This window comes from Anabrus simplex, chromosome 3 (genome assembly GCF_040414725.1).
Source record: "Anabrus simplex isolate iqAnaSimp1 chromosome 3, ASM4041472v1, whole genome shotgun sequence".
In the NCBI taxonomy this organism is placed as follows: Eukaryota; Metazoa; Arthropoda; class Insecta; order Orthoptera; family Tettigoniidae; genus Anabrus; species Anabrus simplex.
The window spans coordinates 292,496,590-292,515,589 of NC_090267.1; the positions used below are offsets into that span (position 1 = coordinate 292,496,590).

Consider the following 19,000-nt stretch of genomic DNA (forward strand, 5'->3'; position numbering starts at 1 on the left):
CAGAGCAGTGTAGTTTCTTTTGGAAATGTTGTATTTAAATGGTGATGGTGGAGTACTCATGCATTCTTTAATTTATGGTTTCTACATTTTCTATCTTTGCATTTTCTTAGAACAATGTTCGTGTTTTTGATTCGAAGATAAGTAATCCCAGTTGCTAACGAGTTACATGAGGTCATGTACAATTAAGATCCTCAAAAGGAATTATGGGGGATTAAGACCTAAAAATAAGAATAATAATAATAAGATTAAAATGTGGTCATAATAATCACGACGAGGAGGATGAAATTAAATATAAGAGTAAATACCAGTAAATCGAAGTCTTAATGAACTATTAGTTTATGTGATATAATTGATATCGGAAGGGATGGTAATTGACATGTACTAGGAGCAGCTCATCGAGAAGACGTTTCTAAGAGTCATAATAGGAGGAATAAAAATAATTCATTATAATAATAATGAAAGTCGGGTATTTGACTGGTTGTTGAGAATAAAAATATACGGCGTTATGATGGTAGATTTTATGATGAAATTGACGATATGGGACCACTAGGGTGCATGTCAGTCATAATGATTATGGTGAATTATAGTGATGATAGTGATTTATAGTGATTTAATAATATTTAGGGACTAATAATAGTTCATTCCTTCGCTCAACACCGATATTGTATAATGTACGACTTGCTTATTATTAGCCTTTCCTGGGGCTCACAGACGCATCCTTCTGATGATGGTGGTGATAATTATTTCTTCGAGATCAATTTAGTCATCCTATGTCGTCTTGTAACAACAGTCTTAGTGAATTCTTATTATGATCGATTCATGCTATAAGGGTCGTCAATAAAATTTGAGAGGAGAATATAATAATAAATGATGATAATAATAAAAAAATATGATAATTTCAGCTGTATGATAAATTTGCCTATAAACAGTTGGTGTGATTGAGTTATTCGTGAATATTATTCATGTCTTTTCAGGAATGCTTATTCTTTTCATATTTTTATGTGATTTATTAGTCAACGATGTTGTTGTTGTTGTTGATTACGCGTGGTGTTACGTGATGCTCTATCCATCCATAGAATACTAGTCAGTTAGAAATTGTTGATATAATTTATAAAGGAATACAATCGAGCAAAGTCTGCGAGAGGGGAGAAATGCGCCAAAGAATTTTTCAAAGGAATCTCTCAAAATTGTATAAAATTTCTCAAATTGTAAAATATTTCACAAAAATAATTTGAATAGAATTTCTCGAGAATAAGTTGTAAAGAATTTCTCAGTGGTGTGAAAAAAAATGAGTTAGGAAGGATTTTCCAGATATGTCAAAGTAATTTCTCAAGAGAATTTTCTCCAAGTATGCCAAAATAATTTAAATAGAAAATTTGTCGCAGATGTGTTAAAGTAAAAATTATTTAATGAGAATTTGTGAAGATTAAAACAGTAATGAGAAATAGTTATTTCCATGTTCAATGTGGCATTGTTTCGTTGATGTTAGTACGACGGTATCACTAATTGCACGATCAATCAATGTTACAGAGAATTGCTTCGGTTGGAGTTCATTGGAGATATTACTGAATCCCATGAAGCGACAAAGCATGTCAAGGACTTATAGTTATTTGCAAATGAGAAGATCAAGCAATTGAATTATGTTGAAGAGATGTTAAAACAATTTTTTTTTTCTTTTCCTTTTGGTGCTTTGTCCAGACTGAGTTTTGTTTTTATATTTTAATAAATGATGTGGTTATTTTGTTCTGATTGTTATTTCACATTATGTCCCCTATCCAGTCACCAATGGCCCTGTAAATAGAAACTTTCTGAAGGTCGGTCCCGTAATAGCAAATCGGCCCTGCGAACAGTCCACCCTTTTGGGACTCTCGCTCCGCCGACTGAGCGACCCCGGAGAAGGGGACATTACCTAAGTGATGCCAAATATTTGTGACTAAGCCAAAAATGGTTTTATACTGTATTTGCAGATCTTAGCAATTCTGAAGAAGGCAAGCCACTATAAGAAATGGGGGAATATGATAATGTTATTGGTTTTACGTACCCTCCAACTTGGGCACCAGCACTCTATCATCAATCAGTCCAGCTAGGGAAAGAGGTGTCATGTCTTACAATCATGGTGAAATATTGCCTTTATACAAAAATCATCCAGAGGCAATGGTCTGTGATAGTGCACATGGTTACACCATCACAAGAGCAGCCCATTTCCAAGTAAAGCTGACTGCAAGAGATGAAGGAAGCTGCCTGTGCCTTATGCAAGTGAGACATTGAAATGAGCTTACACTAAGAAACAAAAGGGATGACAAACAAAAAAACAAGCCAAAATTTTAACGCATACAGAAAACCCAGCCAATTGGCTACAAAGAAACTTTTGCTAGTTGCTTTACGTCGCACCGACACAGATAGGTCTTACGGCGACGATGGGACAGGAAAGGGCTAGGAGTGGGAAGGAAGCGACCATGGCCTTAATTAAGGTACAGCCCCAGCATTTGCCTGGTGTGAAAATGGGAAACCACAGAAAACCATTTTCAGGGCTGCCAACAGTGGGGTTCGAACTTCCTATCTCCCGAATACTAGATCCTGGCCGCACTTAAGCGACTGCAGCTATCGAGCTCTGTCTACAAAGAAACAAAAAGGCAAAAGGTACGATGGTGCTTCGGAGCAAGTATATTAAAATAATAATTTTGGGTGACTACTGCCAATCTGGTGCAACCAAGTGCCTGCCAAGTATAAGAAACTGCATTTTAGAGTGCATGTTGCATGCGAGCTGCAGGAATGTTAGAGACAACACAAACACCCAGTCCCCAAGCCAAGAAAATAAACCATTTAAGATTCCTCGACCTGGCCAGAAACTGAACCCAGGTCCCCACGACCGAAGGCCAAGACAATGAACACTCAGCTAGGAAGCCGGACAGAGCTAATATACAAGTATGTTGTCACTGAGCATAGAAATAACTGTATTACAGACAATGAGAAAGTTCCGATAAATAGCGCAGATACCTAACCCCGGTACATTACTTTCCAGCATATTTCCTTCAAGTGGAAACTATTCCCCGAACTGAAGGTACATCTTGACACTAAGAGACAACTCAGAGGAATGTGAAGTTCATGGATTCTGCACAGTGAAAATTAAAAGACATGTGAATAGAGACTGGCAAGATGGTCCCATTGAGGTTGTGGTGTTCGTCCCCAAATTCAGAAAAAACATTGTTTTTTGGTTGGTGTGTGTATGTCAATGATTACAAAGCTATTACTCAGAGAAATTGAAGTCAAAATAAAACAAAACAAAACAGAGTAAATATAGTCAATGGTGTCACAAGAAACTGTACCAGGTGGCTGTTTTATAGGAATAATATTTTGTAACAATTTGTAACATATTTGTTGTGAATCCAGACAGCAAGATAAAGATCAGTAAATAATAATAATAATTTAAAAAATACCCCAGTAAATATAGTCAATGGTGTCACACAAGACAACAAACTGTACCAGGTAGTAATAACACCCATAACAATAACATTAATGTTATTGGTTTTATGCCAACACAAACTACTTCTACAGTTTTTGGAGATGGGCCCACAGGAGTTCTTTTATGTGCTGGTAAAGCTATCGACAGGAGGCTGGCATATTTGAGCCCCTCCAAATACCACCGGACCAAGCCAGGTTCAAACCTGCCAACTTGTACTCAGAAAGCAAGGCCTAAACTGGCGATGGTAATATTTTGTCTACTTTAACCCAAAATCTCGCCAACATTTTTAGGCCTAAAAACTCGCTCATCCGCTTCGTTCGAGAGAGGACATTTTCGGTCGTTGGGCAGAATTATAGCAACAAAGTCTTGGCGAAATATACGTACCCCCATTCTAAATGTATGCTGTTAGAAGACTTAACATGAACAGTAAATTGATTTTGCGTTACTTAACTGCACCTGAACACCATTCTCTTGTATCACGCATTTCGCTTGTATTTATGCTTTTTGGGCTTTCTTTTTTACTGAAGAGGAGCATCGAAAGTATACTGTAGTATCTGAGAATGTTAACATGTAAGAATTTTAAACCTTATCTATATCCACAGTTTTAAAAGTCCCCTTTTTACATTGAGGAGTACAGCGGAGTGAGCCTTTTGCCAAACAGCTGCGATTTCAACATGCTCTGCTCACTACAGTAATTCTCTCATAGACGGTGGCGCCAATGCTACCTCTAGTGTATCATTTACTCATTCTATGGTTAATGTGATGAGTCCTTTCAACAGTTATTCTTGGGTTTCTAGAAATGAGGCTGCTATCTCTTCATCAGACAACTTCTCAATTGTTCTCGCCTAGGCTGAATGGACCTCAAACCAACTCTCATACCGAGGTAAAAATCCCTGACCTGGCTGGGTAGAGGCAGGCAGACCGCACCTGGACCATACAGTCCTCGCACCGTGTAATCCAGAACAAAAAAAAAAAAAAAAAAAAAAAAAAAGGGCTTAAGCTACTTATTTGCAGTGTTCTAATGCTTCATAACTACAATGAAGCCTCATTAGTGCATTATTCATTAAGATGTTTTCTCATTATATCGTATTCACAAACATGCACACACGAGATACTGTCAATTGTGTACAATGTTTTATTTACAAATTATATACACATTAATGAACCACCATCCTGAACAAAACACTTGACTGCCACATTAGCATGTCAACCAACTACCAACACAACAAAATCACAACATGAGTCCACACACTGAATTCAACTAATGACTCGCACTCATAACTCAACTCGACTCAAGACGGTCCTTCATATACAGGGTGCGGCAGAAATACCTGATGAATTTCTGATGTAAATAACTCAGCAACGCAACAAGCCATTCACAATTTTCTTGCGCAGTTTAAAAGAGCAGGGTTTGCCATTTATGTCACCTACTGTAGACTGGAGCGAACTAAAGGTCGTATTGGCCACAGCTTTCAAACAGGTGTTATTGTCGTGGTGCGCGCGGTCTTGGCCTTGGCCTTGGAGAACACTTGCATCATCTCGTCCGGGCTAGTCAGTCAGCCAGCCAGTCGCTAGCATGGTGTGGAGTGGTGAACACCGAGGTTTCGTGATTCGAGACTTATTTAAAAAATGCCGACTTGGTTACCACAACACAGCATCTGTTTCGCAGACACTTTGGCTTAGGTCGACATAAGAAAGTTCCGAGCAGGAACACCGTTCTGTTATGGGTGAACTGTTTGAGAAAAAGTGGTTCGAGTGTGAAAACGAAGCCGCCTGGTAGGCCTAGTAGCGTCCCAACACCAGAGACCGTCCGTGCAGTGAGACAAGCCGTTACGCAATCTCCTCAATGTTCGGTGCATAGGCATTCACATTCTCTGGGACTTCGGATCGCACTGTAAGGAGGATTTCACACGCAGACACGAAGTTCCAACCGTACGAAATGGTGGGTGTTCAGAAACTCAGTGAACGTGATTGGGCCAACCGCAGAGCGTGTTGTGAGACAATCCTGGAAGCTGTAGCAGCTGACACCAGTGTCCTGGTAAGTGATGAAGTGCACTTTCATTTGTCAGGCTACGTTAATAAACAAAATTTTTGGTGCTGGTCCGCAACCAATCCTCTAAAGATCCATGAGCGACCTCTCCACAGTGAGCATGTTACTGTTTGGTGCACTGTCACTGATTTCGGAATTGTAGGCCCTTACTTTTTTGAAGAGGAGGACAGAACTGTAAGAGTAACAACGGATCGTTATGTACAGCTGTTACGCAACTTCCTGCAGCCGACACTCACCGACTTAGGGAATCCTGCTGTGCGGTTCCAACAAAATGGTGCCACTGCTGACACACGCAGGGCATCAATGGGTCTCATCAGAGAAATGTTTCCAATGATGAATATATAAGAAAAGCAGAACAATTCTTTTCTAACAGTACATTTTCACCAATTATGAAAGGTCACACTACCAAACCTCGTCAACTCAAACAAATACTAAAAAATTCATCTTGTATATTAATGGAATATGAATGCAATTCTCTCATCAACATGAATCCTGGCTTACTCACGACCAGTGCACTTCCAAAAATCCATAAAGCCAGCATCCCCATTAGACCGATGGTTAATTACAGACCGAGTCCTTTATATAAAATATCGCAGTTCATTCAGAAAGTCTTAAAAAGAAATTACTATTTTCTAGCCAACAAATCTATTAGAAACACTAAAGAACTAGTTGACAAAAATTCTTTTCAAAACTAAACCTAACCACTCCATCCATTTATTCGATATCATGTATCCCAGAATCCTCATATCTGAAGTTTGTTCCGTTATACAACAGAATCTGACAAAATACAGTAAATTAAGTAAACTTGAAATTGTTGAATTTTCTTCTATTTTTAAATTTGTTTTAAATAACAAGTATTTTAATTTTAACAACATTATATACCAACAAAATGGTCAGTGATCATGATGAGTGTTTTAACATCCAAATCCTTACTTGTCTGGGTCTTTAAGGAGACCAGGAAAAACTCTCTCCGAATTACTTTCTCACCCTCACCCAGCTCTGTACCTTTCCTTCAGTTTAAGGCCAATTCACAGCCGGAGTGAATATGCTCAGTAGGCAGTAGTTATCTTGGTGACTCTATTTAAATACTGCAAGGTGCCGTTTAAGACCCACAACGCCATTTATGTTACAAAGTTGGTTTCAACAGAAAAGTTTTGATAAGTGTTATAATTTCATTTGAAGCGTTTGGTACTATTTTGTTCATGTAAGGTATTACTATGGCTTCTAAATCTCAGACCGGAATGCCAAAGTCTGATCCTAGGATCATAGACTTAAACAATTAATTAGAGGAAGATGACTAAGGAAGTGACTCCAAAATAACTCGTGGATGAAAATGTTCCGGATTATTATTTTGTGCATGATACCAATTTGGATGACAATGAGAACAAAAGAAGGAGGAGGAAGCAGAAGAAAGTTCAAAAGACAATCTACTTGGCCATAATACCAAAGGGGGTGTGGATATCCTTGAACAGAAGTGTGTTACCCACTACACAAGTACGACATGCAGATGGCCTCTCGTGATTTTCTTTACCATCCCGAATACGAGGGAGGATCAAATATCAAGAGGATTTTATTTTTTTAATTTAAATTTATTTATTGAAAAACACAAGGCAATTACCATTTTCTTTTTCCACATAGTTTCCTGCTATGAAAATGCATTTGTCCCAGTATAAGGGCAGCTTCTTGATGCCCTCATCACAAAAAGAACAGGGTCGTGTCGCCAGCCAGTTGCACACGAAGTCTTCCACACTCTCGTCATCTTCAAATCGTTGCCCTCCTAAAGCTTCTTTAAGCGGTCTGAACAAATGAAAATTGCAGAGCGATACATCCGGGCTGTAAGGATGATCAAGTGTAGTCCAGTGAATTTCCTGTAGCTTGGAGACAGAGCTGCAGTATGGGGCCACGCATTGTCGTAGAGGAGGATGACCTGTCGAATCGGTTGGTCTCGTCTTTTGCGACGATATGCAACCATTGCCTTGTTCAACAGCTCGCAGTAGTAACCAGCATTGATTGTGCGTCGCTCATGCAAAAAATTAATCAGCAAAATACCTTGCCAATCGAAAAAAATGGTTGCAAGAATCTTCCCAGCTGACAGTCGAGTCTTGGCTTTCACTGGTGCTGCCTCCCCTTTCCTCCGCCACTCCTTACTGACTTGTTTGGATTCAGGAGTGTAGTGGTGGACCCATGTTTCATCGCAGGTGACGATCCAACTCAAAATGCATCACCTTCTTCCGCAAACCTTGCTGTAAGTCTCTGACAGACCTCCAGACTTCTCAACTTCAGATTTTCGGTCAAGGGGCGAGGGACCCACCTGGAACACACTTTACGGAACTGTAGATCGTTTGTGATGATTGCTTGACAGCTCCCATAACTGATTCCAACTTGTTCTGCAATTTCTGATAACCTCGTCTCTCGATCGTCGTCAGTAATGTCCTTAACCATACAAATGTTTCTGTCTGTAATGCTGGTCTGAGGACGGCGATCGTGTTGCTGATTTTCCACATGTTCTCGTCCTTCCTTGAACTTTTTATGTCAGGCAAACACACACGTCCTTGACAATGTTTGATCACTGAACTGTGCAGTCAATCTCTGGCAAGTATCTGCCGCTGTAACTCATTCACGAGCAAGTATGCGTTGCGCAGTGAAGGGGTGCACCTGTTGCTCCGACATCGTGAGCGTTACTGACGAAACGGTGGGAAATATCTAACAGTATGCTCTCCCCACTCCTAACGGTCCCACCTAAGCATAGCAGAAGCGCGGGGCCAGTCCTACCAACTGTTGATATTCAGGAACAAAAATCCTGTTTATATTTGATCGACCTTCGTATTATTGGGGTGAACTCTTTCATTATTACTCAAGAACTACATATCTTTGACCAACTTTGAATTTCTGAAAACAATGGCCAGGCAATTAACTGAACCTCAATCAAAGACTTTGTCATCAATGATCGCCTTCCAAATAAACTATGAATGGAAACCTCAAGAATTTTGAAAACAATTATTTCAAAGGAACCAGTAACAAGGACACTTAAAAAGGACGAAATGTAGTGTTTTGTGAAAATGACGTACGTGTCAATGAAATTTGATACTTCCGATTTTTAATAGGCTATGGCATTTTAATGTAACTTTCAATATGTTTCAGAGAAATGAAAGACTAAAATTTGTTTTCATTTAAGTGTAGTTCGTTGAAGTGCGATTTTCTTCAAAATTTCAGCAACATAAGATCAATAATCCGTAATCCAATTTTGCAAACTTTAACAATATTTCGTTATCGGTACTTATACTTAAAAAGGTCAAAATAATAGAATATGTGTTCAATTTCCCTAAAAATGTGAAATATTGGGTGTTTGTGTTTACTTTCATGCGGTATCTTTTATCACCTCACAACACCATTTATGACACAAATTCCCCACAACACCGATTGAGGGTTAACTTTATCGATTTTGACTGATGACTGAATCTAGCAAGACCAAAACTAGTTTCATCAAATATATGAAACTTTTTTTTAAGGTTACAAAAAATAGCTTTTGTTTTACATTAAATACACATATGTCGAAAAAATGTATCGAGTGCTTCCACATCCATGTTGGATAGCTTTTTATTTATCTATTCAACAGTATGTTTTCTTGTTTAACACATTCCCTTTCCTTGTCCCCTGCAGAATCGTTTTAATGAGATTGTACTGTATACCTGACTGCATTCTGCAGCCTCGCCTTAAGACCTGCCAGCTCAAGACTTGGAGACAAGTTGTTTCCATATATCTGTACACATGAAAAAAATTATTGGGGTGAAGTTGGTAAGAGAGAATCTATTAATACATGGTTTCCATTAGAGGGGGCAACAAGGTAAGCACAAGAGAACTGGCACTATTTTTATGACAAAAAAAAATTACTTTCCTTTTAAGCATCAAATAGTTCCTTCTTTTTAGATATATCTCACAATATTAAGCAACCCAATCAGTAACTTTAAAGGCTTGACGAGTTCAGAATTATACAAAATTATTCTTTCTATAAGCTACACTTCATGTAGAATTAAGGAGGTAAGATATATGGAAAGTTACAAGTTAGTAAGCCTATTGTTCATTCAGATAGCTGCATTCCTCCAGCTTATGATCTTGAACCAAAAACTGGTCTACTATATCCTTAGTTCAATAAAAAAAAGTATTCTAGTAATCACAAAAGTCAAAATTTATTGCTAACAAAGAGGATTTATAGTCTACTGAACAGAGTCAAAATCTATATCAAACAGGACAATTCTTGATGATGATGATAATGATGCTTGTTGTTTAAAGGGGCCTATCATCTAGGTTACTGGCCCAGGACAATTCTTATACAGTATGTTGCTCATAAAATGTCCAATTTTCAAAATGTTAAGAATGAAAATTTAAAATTTATTTACCTTGATAGTAACAAAATAAATGCCAGCTTTGTACTGAAATGCAATTAGGTTCTGCTCCTTAGGTGACCTTGCAGCAGCCACGAACACCATCCAATTGCTCTGGTCTTCATTGCGCTCCTCAGTGTTGAGCCAGATAGGCTCTTTTCCAGGCCTGAACAGCTTGAATGGTAGTATTCTGCCTCCAAACGTGGAAGAAGGTGCTCGAGTTCTCTTTGGTGCTTGTAGAGGGCCAAAACGAGTGCGGCGCTTGATCTTTTCACGGCAGAATACAGACAGATCTGAAAATACAATACTGAATGACGACGACTTGATAGGGAAAAAGATTTTTCGAAATAATAATTATGAAACCTAAGAGAGATATATCATGAAAAGGATAATAATTAAAATATTTACCCCAAAGACACATTACACAAATCCTTCCTCATTTGTTGCTCTTGTGGGAATTTTTATCAAAGTCCCTGCATGCTGCAGAAGAGTTACTGACTGACAAAAAGCATATTGTTAACATAATTAACTACCTTCAACCTTCAGAGGAATGAAGAATTTATTATACAGTGAAGATGAAAGAAAGGGTAAAAACAAAAGTATTATCAGTTAAAGAGAATTTTAATATAAAGCATGGTTTCCCCAACACTATTTTTTTATTATTATAATGATGACAAGTTAGAGAAACATGAACAATGGTAGCTTTAGTCTAAAAGTGTAATTGGAAGTGTCTTACAGAGGTATAGTACATACAATTGTAATAAAGGTTGCCACTACTTGTTTCAACATTAAAGGAGAATTATCTACACTTTTAATTCATGCCTTCCTAACTCTAATTAAATAACATTAACTAGAGGACCCGCACTGCTCCACAGCATTCATTATAAAAAGGTCAGATAACTTGTCTTGATATGCCTGTTGTTGCCTATTGTTTTGCCTGTCCTTTTCAATAGTTTTATGAACATACAATACCGGTACAAAATAACTGATTCATTCATTATGTAGTATATAACACTTCTTTCCATACAGTATTTACTGTGCTTCGACCATTCGGGCATATATGGATCTTAACATTTTCAAACGATCCTGCCCGAGACAGTGCAACATACAATTGGCCACATTTCAAGAGATTGTCCCTGCGCTTTATTACTGGTAATGATCATACAGAAGGCTAGTCAACTTGATACCTTCCCGTCCGTGCGTACGTTGGTTTTCTATTAGCAGCATTTAAGTTATTAGGAATGTTCTGTCATCTGTTGAGTATATTAAGAAGCTGGGGAAGGTCAGAGACTTTATAGCACAGAACATATTTTTTTTTACAACTTGCTTTATGTCACACCGACACAGATAGGTCTTATGGCGACGAAGGGATGGAAAAGGCCTAGGAGTGGGAAGAAATTGGCCGTGGCCTTAATTAAGGAACAGCCCCAGCATTTGCCTGGTGTGAACAGGGGAAACCACGGAAAACCATTTTCAGGGCCACCGACAGTGGAGCTCGAACCCACTTTCTCCCGGATGCAAGCTCACAGCTGCGCGCCCCTAATTGCACGGCCAACTCGCCCGGTATAGCACAGAATAATATTCTTCCATGATCAGAGGAAGTGGCTTGACAGGCAGTAATCAAACATGGCTGCATGTAGCGACATTACTAAGGATGAAAATCACACATATCAGAATATTAATAAAAGTGCTAGTTGCTTAGCAACCTGCTAAGTACAGAATGTATTGCGGGTTAGGGTAAGCCTTCGCCTGTAATTATTGGAGTGATCATTTAATGATTTCATGTTATGATTACTCAAAGTGGCTCAACTTAGAGATCTATCACTGTCCCATGATTCACCGGCAGGTAATTCCGGAGAGAACAAGACGAGGTTGCGCAAATTCACCGTGACAAATACTCTTGGTTGTTATTCTTGGCTTTCTAGACCAAGGCTGCCATCTCACTGCCTGATAACTCATCAACTGTTTTCACGTAGGCTGAGCAGACCTTGAAGCAGCCCTCAGATACCTCATGTAAAAACCTCTGACCTGGCAGGGAATCAAACCTAAGGCCACGGTTAAGAGGGAGGTTTGTTACCCCTAGACTGTTGTGCAGGCAGGAGATTTGAGATTTACCCAGTACTTCTAAGTGAAAAAATCACATCATATACCAAAGATCCAAATTTTGATCATCCATACTAAAAATTCAATAAGAAAATGTAGCTTACACCATCTGTGACTAAACTTCAAATGTCGTATGGCTTTTAGTGCCGGGAGTGTCCAAGGACATGTTCGGCTCGTCAGGTGCAGATCTTTTGAATTTGACTCCCGTAGGCGACCTGCGCATTGTGATGAGGATGAAATGATGAAGAAGACAACACATACACCCAGGCCCGTGCCAGTGTAATAAACCAATGATGGTTAAAATTCCCGACCCTGCCGGGAATCGAACCCGGGACCTCTGTGAGCAAAGGCCAGCATGCTAACCATTTAGCCATGGAGCTGGACTGTGACTGAATTAAGGCACATAATTAAATATTACCAAGCAAATCATATGTTCTCACACTGCATGAGTGGTTATGGAATGACAAACATACATTAAACATCAGAACTTCCCAGTCAATCCATCATAAATCATTTTAAGAAAATCAATCCTCGGAAGTAAAATTTAAGATGTAAAATTACCTACATAATGTACACAGCAGTCAATTAAAAAAAAAAAAATTAAATCAGAGCTGCATGAAAGTACTTTGACACAGATAATTAAGAGCAATACAAGAGTGTAAAACAAGGCTCACCTTGTTTACTATCTCTGCTGATCTTCAGCTCCAATAAAGAGGGCAATGACTGTCTGGCACGACTCACAAGACGTGAATCAGAGACAACAAGTAGCGCACCGTGTTTGTTGCATTCACCAGTGTTACTATGCTGACAATCATCACACCCTAAAAATAAAGTAATGAAATAACATTATTAGAACAGAGATTTTCCAGGGAAGGAAACAAACACTAAAATTAGCTGACTACAAATATTTATTTAACTTATTTTCTCTATAATGGTTTCAACTTTACATGTGATAAGTTTCATCAGTATGCTCGTTCATCATGTTATCTACTGATCAGATTTTATAATCGGTAGCAGCAGCAGCAGTAGTAGTAGTAAAGATGGGCCACAGTAACTGTGAAATCTTGTGATGACTTCAGCACTCACAACCAGCTGTCTTCCCACACAATATTCTCTCCGAACATTCGTTATCTCCGTCCTCTACCACATAAGGTCGACTATAGATGAGTTATAGCGGAAGGCTAGTTAACTGTCAGTTGTAATTTGGAATATTTTAATAACAAAGATTATTGCATTAATGAATGAATAAACAATAAATATTTTCAACATCCATGCCTACATGCTTGATTTTAATCACAAAGCACTTGTACACTCCCGCTGCTTCTGAAATTATCGCTAGAGCTGACTGAGGTAGCTTCTTTTTCCATGAACTTGGCCACTTTATAAATGATCTCACCCGCTTGTGCATCCAGCATTTTTGCTTTTTGCTTTTGAGTTCACAGGTGGCATTGTGTTAATATTGAAGTCACTAAATCTGTTTACCAAACCGACTAGAATTTAAAACAAATAATGAAAAATGATTATGAAATTAAAATTATCAGTGGATCTAATTTGCAATGACTATTACTTTTTGATAAAAAATTATAGAAAATATAGATTACAATGGAATAAGGCACTGGCTTGAAGTACAGAAATATATATCATTCAAATAAGAAAACTGAGTTCCATTTACACCCAGAACCTCTTTGTAAACCACATTTGTGGTATTGCCTTTTGGAGCTAAGATGACGAGGCTACTGACCGAGTTAACTCTGGACATTGAACTCTACATGTGAGAAAGAGTCCTCTCTCAAGTATAAAACAAAACAAATACAGTTGAACCTGGTTCATACGTAACTCTGTCCTGCGTAATTTGTATTTGTACGTAATTTCCTTTAGGTTACGGCAAAATGTCATTTAAAAGCGTGTTAATTAAACCTTATTTATACATAATCCGTTTATACGTAATTCGCTGTTATACGTATTAAGTGTCAATGAAATATAACTGAGTTTTGTGTAATTGTAATGAGCATGTCCTTTTTTTAAAAGAAACTACTGTATTTATGATATTTTCTATTTGTCGGCGCAGGTGGAAGTAGAGCGGTCGGGTTTCGGTGTTGAAACAGAACACAAAGAGTTTCACTGAGTGACATTGTTGGCCCTTACTTACTGGAGACTTAACAAAGGCCAACCGAGCGAGTCCCCTTCGCTCTCTATCTCGCTCCTCCTCTATCTTTGTTGTTTTTGACCTTCACAATTCTGCCAAATATTAAGATAAATTACAAGCAATGTGGGCGGTTTCGGTGCAGAAACGAAAGAAAATAGAGTAAATTTGTTTGAATACGAGAATTTCTTCTGTGAGAACAAGGGAGAAGTAAAATGGCCACGGTGCCTGTATTTGGTATTTACTGTTGAACAGTAGTTTTGTCATTCAGTTGCTTTTGATTAGCCATGGAGAACAGAAAAAGGAAAAATACCCTAGATAGAAAAGTAAAATTTATACGGGAAGTGGATGCTAATCTACACAAAACAAAAGCTGAAATTGCTTCAGACTTAGGGATTGCTTATACCACACTATGTACAGTCATCAGTAAAAGAAACGCTATTTTTTGGATGAGTTCTTAAAACTGGGTTCAAAATCAGCAAAGTGCAGCCCTCAGCAAGAAGGAAGGTACGTGGATTTGGAGAAAGCACTTTTAACATGGTTCCAGCAAAAGCAGACTGCAGTTCCACCAATTAGTGGCAGCATGCTGAAGGCAAAGGCGATAGATTTAGCTAAAATGATGAGTATTACTGCTGATTTCAAGGCTTCATCAGGATGGCTGCAAAGATCGTCGTGGAGTCTCAGGGAGAACAATTTGCAGTGACTCAAAAGCTGTGGACGACGTCACGGTGCAACACTGGAAAGAAGAGGTTCTGCCGGGTATCATAAGCGATTATCAGCCTCCAAACATCTACAATTGTGATAAGGCCGGCCTATTCTACAATCTCCTTCCTTAATAAAACATCAGCTGAAAAAGGCGACATGTCATGGAGGGAAGAAAAGTAAAATTCGTGTAACAGTACTTCTGGCCACCAATGCAGATGGATCTGACAAACTTTCTCCACTTGTGGTAGGAAAATCGAAGAATCTGAGGTGTTTTGAAGGTGCGAAAATAAAACCTACGGAATATGAATCCAATGGAAATTTTTGAATGACTATACTTCTAATGGAACAGTGGTTGAAAAAACTGGACATTAAAATGAAAAAGAAACAATAAGATCCTCCTCCTTATGGATTGATGTGCAGCACATCCACCTCAAATCGTTCTGGAGAATGTCTGAGTGGAATTTTTCCCTCCTAACTGTACCAGTGTTCTACAACTGCTTGATTTGGCCATCATTGCAAATTTCTAAGTGCATTACAGAAAAATGCTGGTTCAACGTTTAATAACACTGAGTGATGCAGGAAATGAACCTCTCTCTCCATTAATTTGCTACAAGCCATGGACTTTATTTCGGCTGCCTGGAAGCAGGTGTCATCCTCCACAATCAGCAACTGTTTCCACAAAGCTGGTGTCTTACTAGAAGAGGCTACCTCTAATGATGATTATGGGGACGAAGTTTTGTCTGACAATGAGCTAACGCTACCGGATGGTGTAGAATTCAATACTTTTGTGCAGTTTGATGATAATCGGGCTGTATGTGAAGAACTACCGGATGAAGAGATTATTGCTGATGTATGCCAACAAGGCGGTGGTGATGGACCAGCTACAAGCGATAGTGACAGTGATGGAGATAATGACTTGAATCTTGAAACACCTGAACTGAGTGAAGTGTGTAGGCGTTACATCAATGCGAAAAGTAGTAGTGAAAATGCTTTGAATTCATTACTAAATTTCCAAAAGGAGGCTTATACTCTTAATGCAAGAAAAGTGAAACAAGCCAAACTATCTGATTTCTTCAATGCTGGACCAAGTTCAAAATAATATTTTCTGTCTTAATGTATTTATTATTTACAAGAATTTACACATGTAGGTCTATTCCTTTGGTTTTTCAGTAAATATGTGATGTATTGTGTAAGTCTGATATCTAAGTAATTCTGAGTTACAAGTAGTTTTTTCTCTTCCCCCTGATATACGTAAAAGTCAGGATCAACTGTACGTTTCTTTATTTTTAAAGGAGATTCGATATAGCCTACCTATTTCCACATCTGTAATATAAGTATCTCCATAAAAGGAATTCAACCCCCCGCCAACCTATTAGTGGATGTTCTGAAAACAAAAAAATATGTGTTTCTTTATTTCCAAAGGAAATTCCAAATACCATTTTTCACGTCTGTAACATCTTCAGTTTTTGAGATAAAAGTACCCGCATAAAAATAATTACACTTGTTCCCCCCCCCCCCCCTCCCCCCCAAGTGGCTTTTGCCAAAAACAAAATGAATACATATTCCTTTATTTTTAAAGGAGATTACAAATACTAATTTTCACATGTGTAACATGTTAAAGTTTTTGAGAAATACTGTACATATACTCATTTTAAAACATTGCCCACATTTTTATTCTTTGCACACCCTTAAGTGGATTTTCCAAAAATAAAATACATGTTCCTTTATTTTTAAAGGAGATTCCAAATACTAATTTTCATGTCTGTAACACACTCAGTTTTTGAGATATACTGTAGAGGAGACTGTTGTGCCTTTGAACATTTTTGTAATTTTTTAAAATAAATCACATTTTTTTTTTCATAATTACTCACTATGTAAGATTAACATGTTTTTAAATTAAATGGTACATCAGTTATTATATTGGACCACACATTTTCTATTAATAAAAAAAACAAGAACAATTGTTCAAAGGTACAAGATGGTCGTGTACATTTGAACACACCCTCATGTACCTTTGAACATTAGTCATCAGTCAGATATTGAGAGGAAAAGAGTGAAAATATAATACTTGTTCACAAGGATATACGTTGCTTAAACAATTAAGTACCAAGCAGCTCTGAATCTTTAAGCATAAAACAATAAATTCACAATTTAAGTCATGTACCCTCACTTGACATATTTACTACTACAAAAATTAACCTCAAAAACAAGCTGCTCATTCTGTCTTCATGATGAGCCAAATTGCATTAGCTTTGGTAGTTTCATTACTATATCAGATTCACTAACATAAAAAATTCCCTTTCCCTCTTAAATGAATTTGTTTCCCCCGATATGTTTCAAGTATTTCACTTGATATTCAGAAATTTCAGAGTTACAGCCAACTATTTCTGCGACAAAATAATCAAAAATTTTCCAAAACTGATCTAATACGAATTCACCAACAATGTAGTTAATTCATTTCAAATATCTCCTGTTCCTTCAAATCATCTAAATCTCTCAAAATATCAGCCACTATGTCATCACACTCATCACTGCTGTCTTTAAAATTCTCAGGCCCTAAATCTTCATCCTCTGAATAACTCTGTAAAACTTTCTTGCAACTTTTTCTTCACTTCACCGACTTCGCTTTTCTTGAAAAAAGTTGTTTGTCTTTTCTCATTCCAATCTCCTATTCTGGCGTGCTTGTGATTATCCGTGTTCTTCCCTGTTTTCTTCCTTGTTTGCTAGACTTACTTGGAGCAGCTTTGGGATACGGTTGAATTACCACTGGAGAAACTGGGATTGGTTTTTCATGCGACACCTTACCCATAGGACTTGATGGACGCGTAGAACCTTCTGATGATTCATGTGGAAAATTACCAAGAGATTGTGAATTCAAAGAATGTAATTGTGTTCCTACAGGTGTCTGATTTGCAGTTGTTTTTGAGGTGCCAGGGAGAGAATTCTGCATAGTTGTGTCTGGCATAGAGCTTTGTGTCAATGGACGGTCAGTTACGTATGATCCCAGGAAGTCATCTTCTGTCAAAACACCCAGATCTAATGGGAAGATACGAGTAGCTTTGAAACCACTGATTATTTTGCTTGTGCTGAAAGCACGGTAATAGATTTTACCAACAAGCTCGGCAACTCATCAAATGTCAAAAGTCTTCCCAGGGTTATTGGGCTGCATTTTATTGGATGTGGAGGGAGAGTCAGCATAACTATTCCAACTTCTCTGGTGGCTGGTAAACTTAGATGTGACTTGTGATTATAAAAAAAATCATCAGAACAGACTTCTCCTTGGAGGGATTTGTATGTTTAATGAAATGTTCCAAGAACTGTAAGAAGCACTCCTCATTAGTCCTTCCAAAGGGATTTGCTACTCCAATAGTTCCACTAGGGAAACTCTGGGGAAAATCAACATAGGAGGAATGTGGTTCGCGATGGCATTTAATGCAGCTATCATAGTCACTGTGGTTCCACATTCAGCAGAAATGGTAGCACCCACTTCCTTCATGTCCTTTGAAGCTAGAACACCTGATGGCTCTTGCACAGTTGATAAACTTGTCTCATCTACTTTGTAGATTCTTTCTGGAGGTATTGGTCCAAACACAGCATGTACATCTACTACCTTATAAAAGAGGTCAACATTTGTTCGGTTGAAGCTGGTAGCTTGTGAGAGGTGTTGCCTCAGGTTTCCTAAGAGAAAGTTTGTCACAGCGGCGCTTCATAAAAAGACGCATCCACTCTTCTCCTGCTTTCCACTGACCTGGGATTAATTTTTTTATTAGCAACAGCATTTGTATGCTAATTCTCAAGTGGCCTTTTTACTTAAGCCATAATTCATTTTGGCAGATGTCTGCAAGTAGTCAACTAAAGCTTTCTCCTGCTCTTCAGAAAAAACTTTCTTTTTATTATAGTGAACATTATATGAAAATGGCTCGGTTGACCCAGAGTTCCTGTACAGCTTAAAATGCTTGTGTAGAGCACCCAATTTCGCACCATAAACTTTGCATGCTTCACGCAAGGAAATATGTTTGCTTGGTGATGCCGCAACAGCAGCCACTGCTGCATTCATTGAATCTGCATCAATGCGATCTCTCTTCTTGCCCATTTTACTTCTCTGCATTATTACTGGAATAGAAGGAATCCATATCAATAACTAACAATTACTA

At 38.2% G+C, this 19,000-nt stretch overlaps 1 protein-coding gene across 2 annotated transcripts in view; it reads right to left on the reverse strand.

Annotated features, from left to right (window-relative positions):
• LOC136866279 (uncharacterized) overlaps positions 1-19,000 on the reverse strand; it is a 156,769-nt gene that overhangs the window by 99,656 nt on the left and 38,113 nt on the right. For both annotated transcript variants that reach the window (XM_067143102.2, XM_067143101.2), the window contains exons 3-4: positions 12,673-12,819; positions 9,911-10,188 (exon numbers count right to left, since the gene is read on the reverse strand). In XM_067143102.2, the coding sequence (XP_066999203.2) occupies positions 9,911-10,188; positions 12,673-12,819 (425 nt within the window). The remainder of the gene's footprint in view (positions 1-9,910; positions 10,189-12,672; positions 12,820-19,000) is intronic.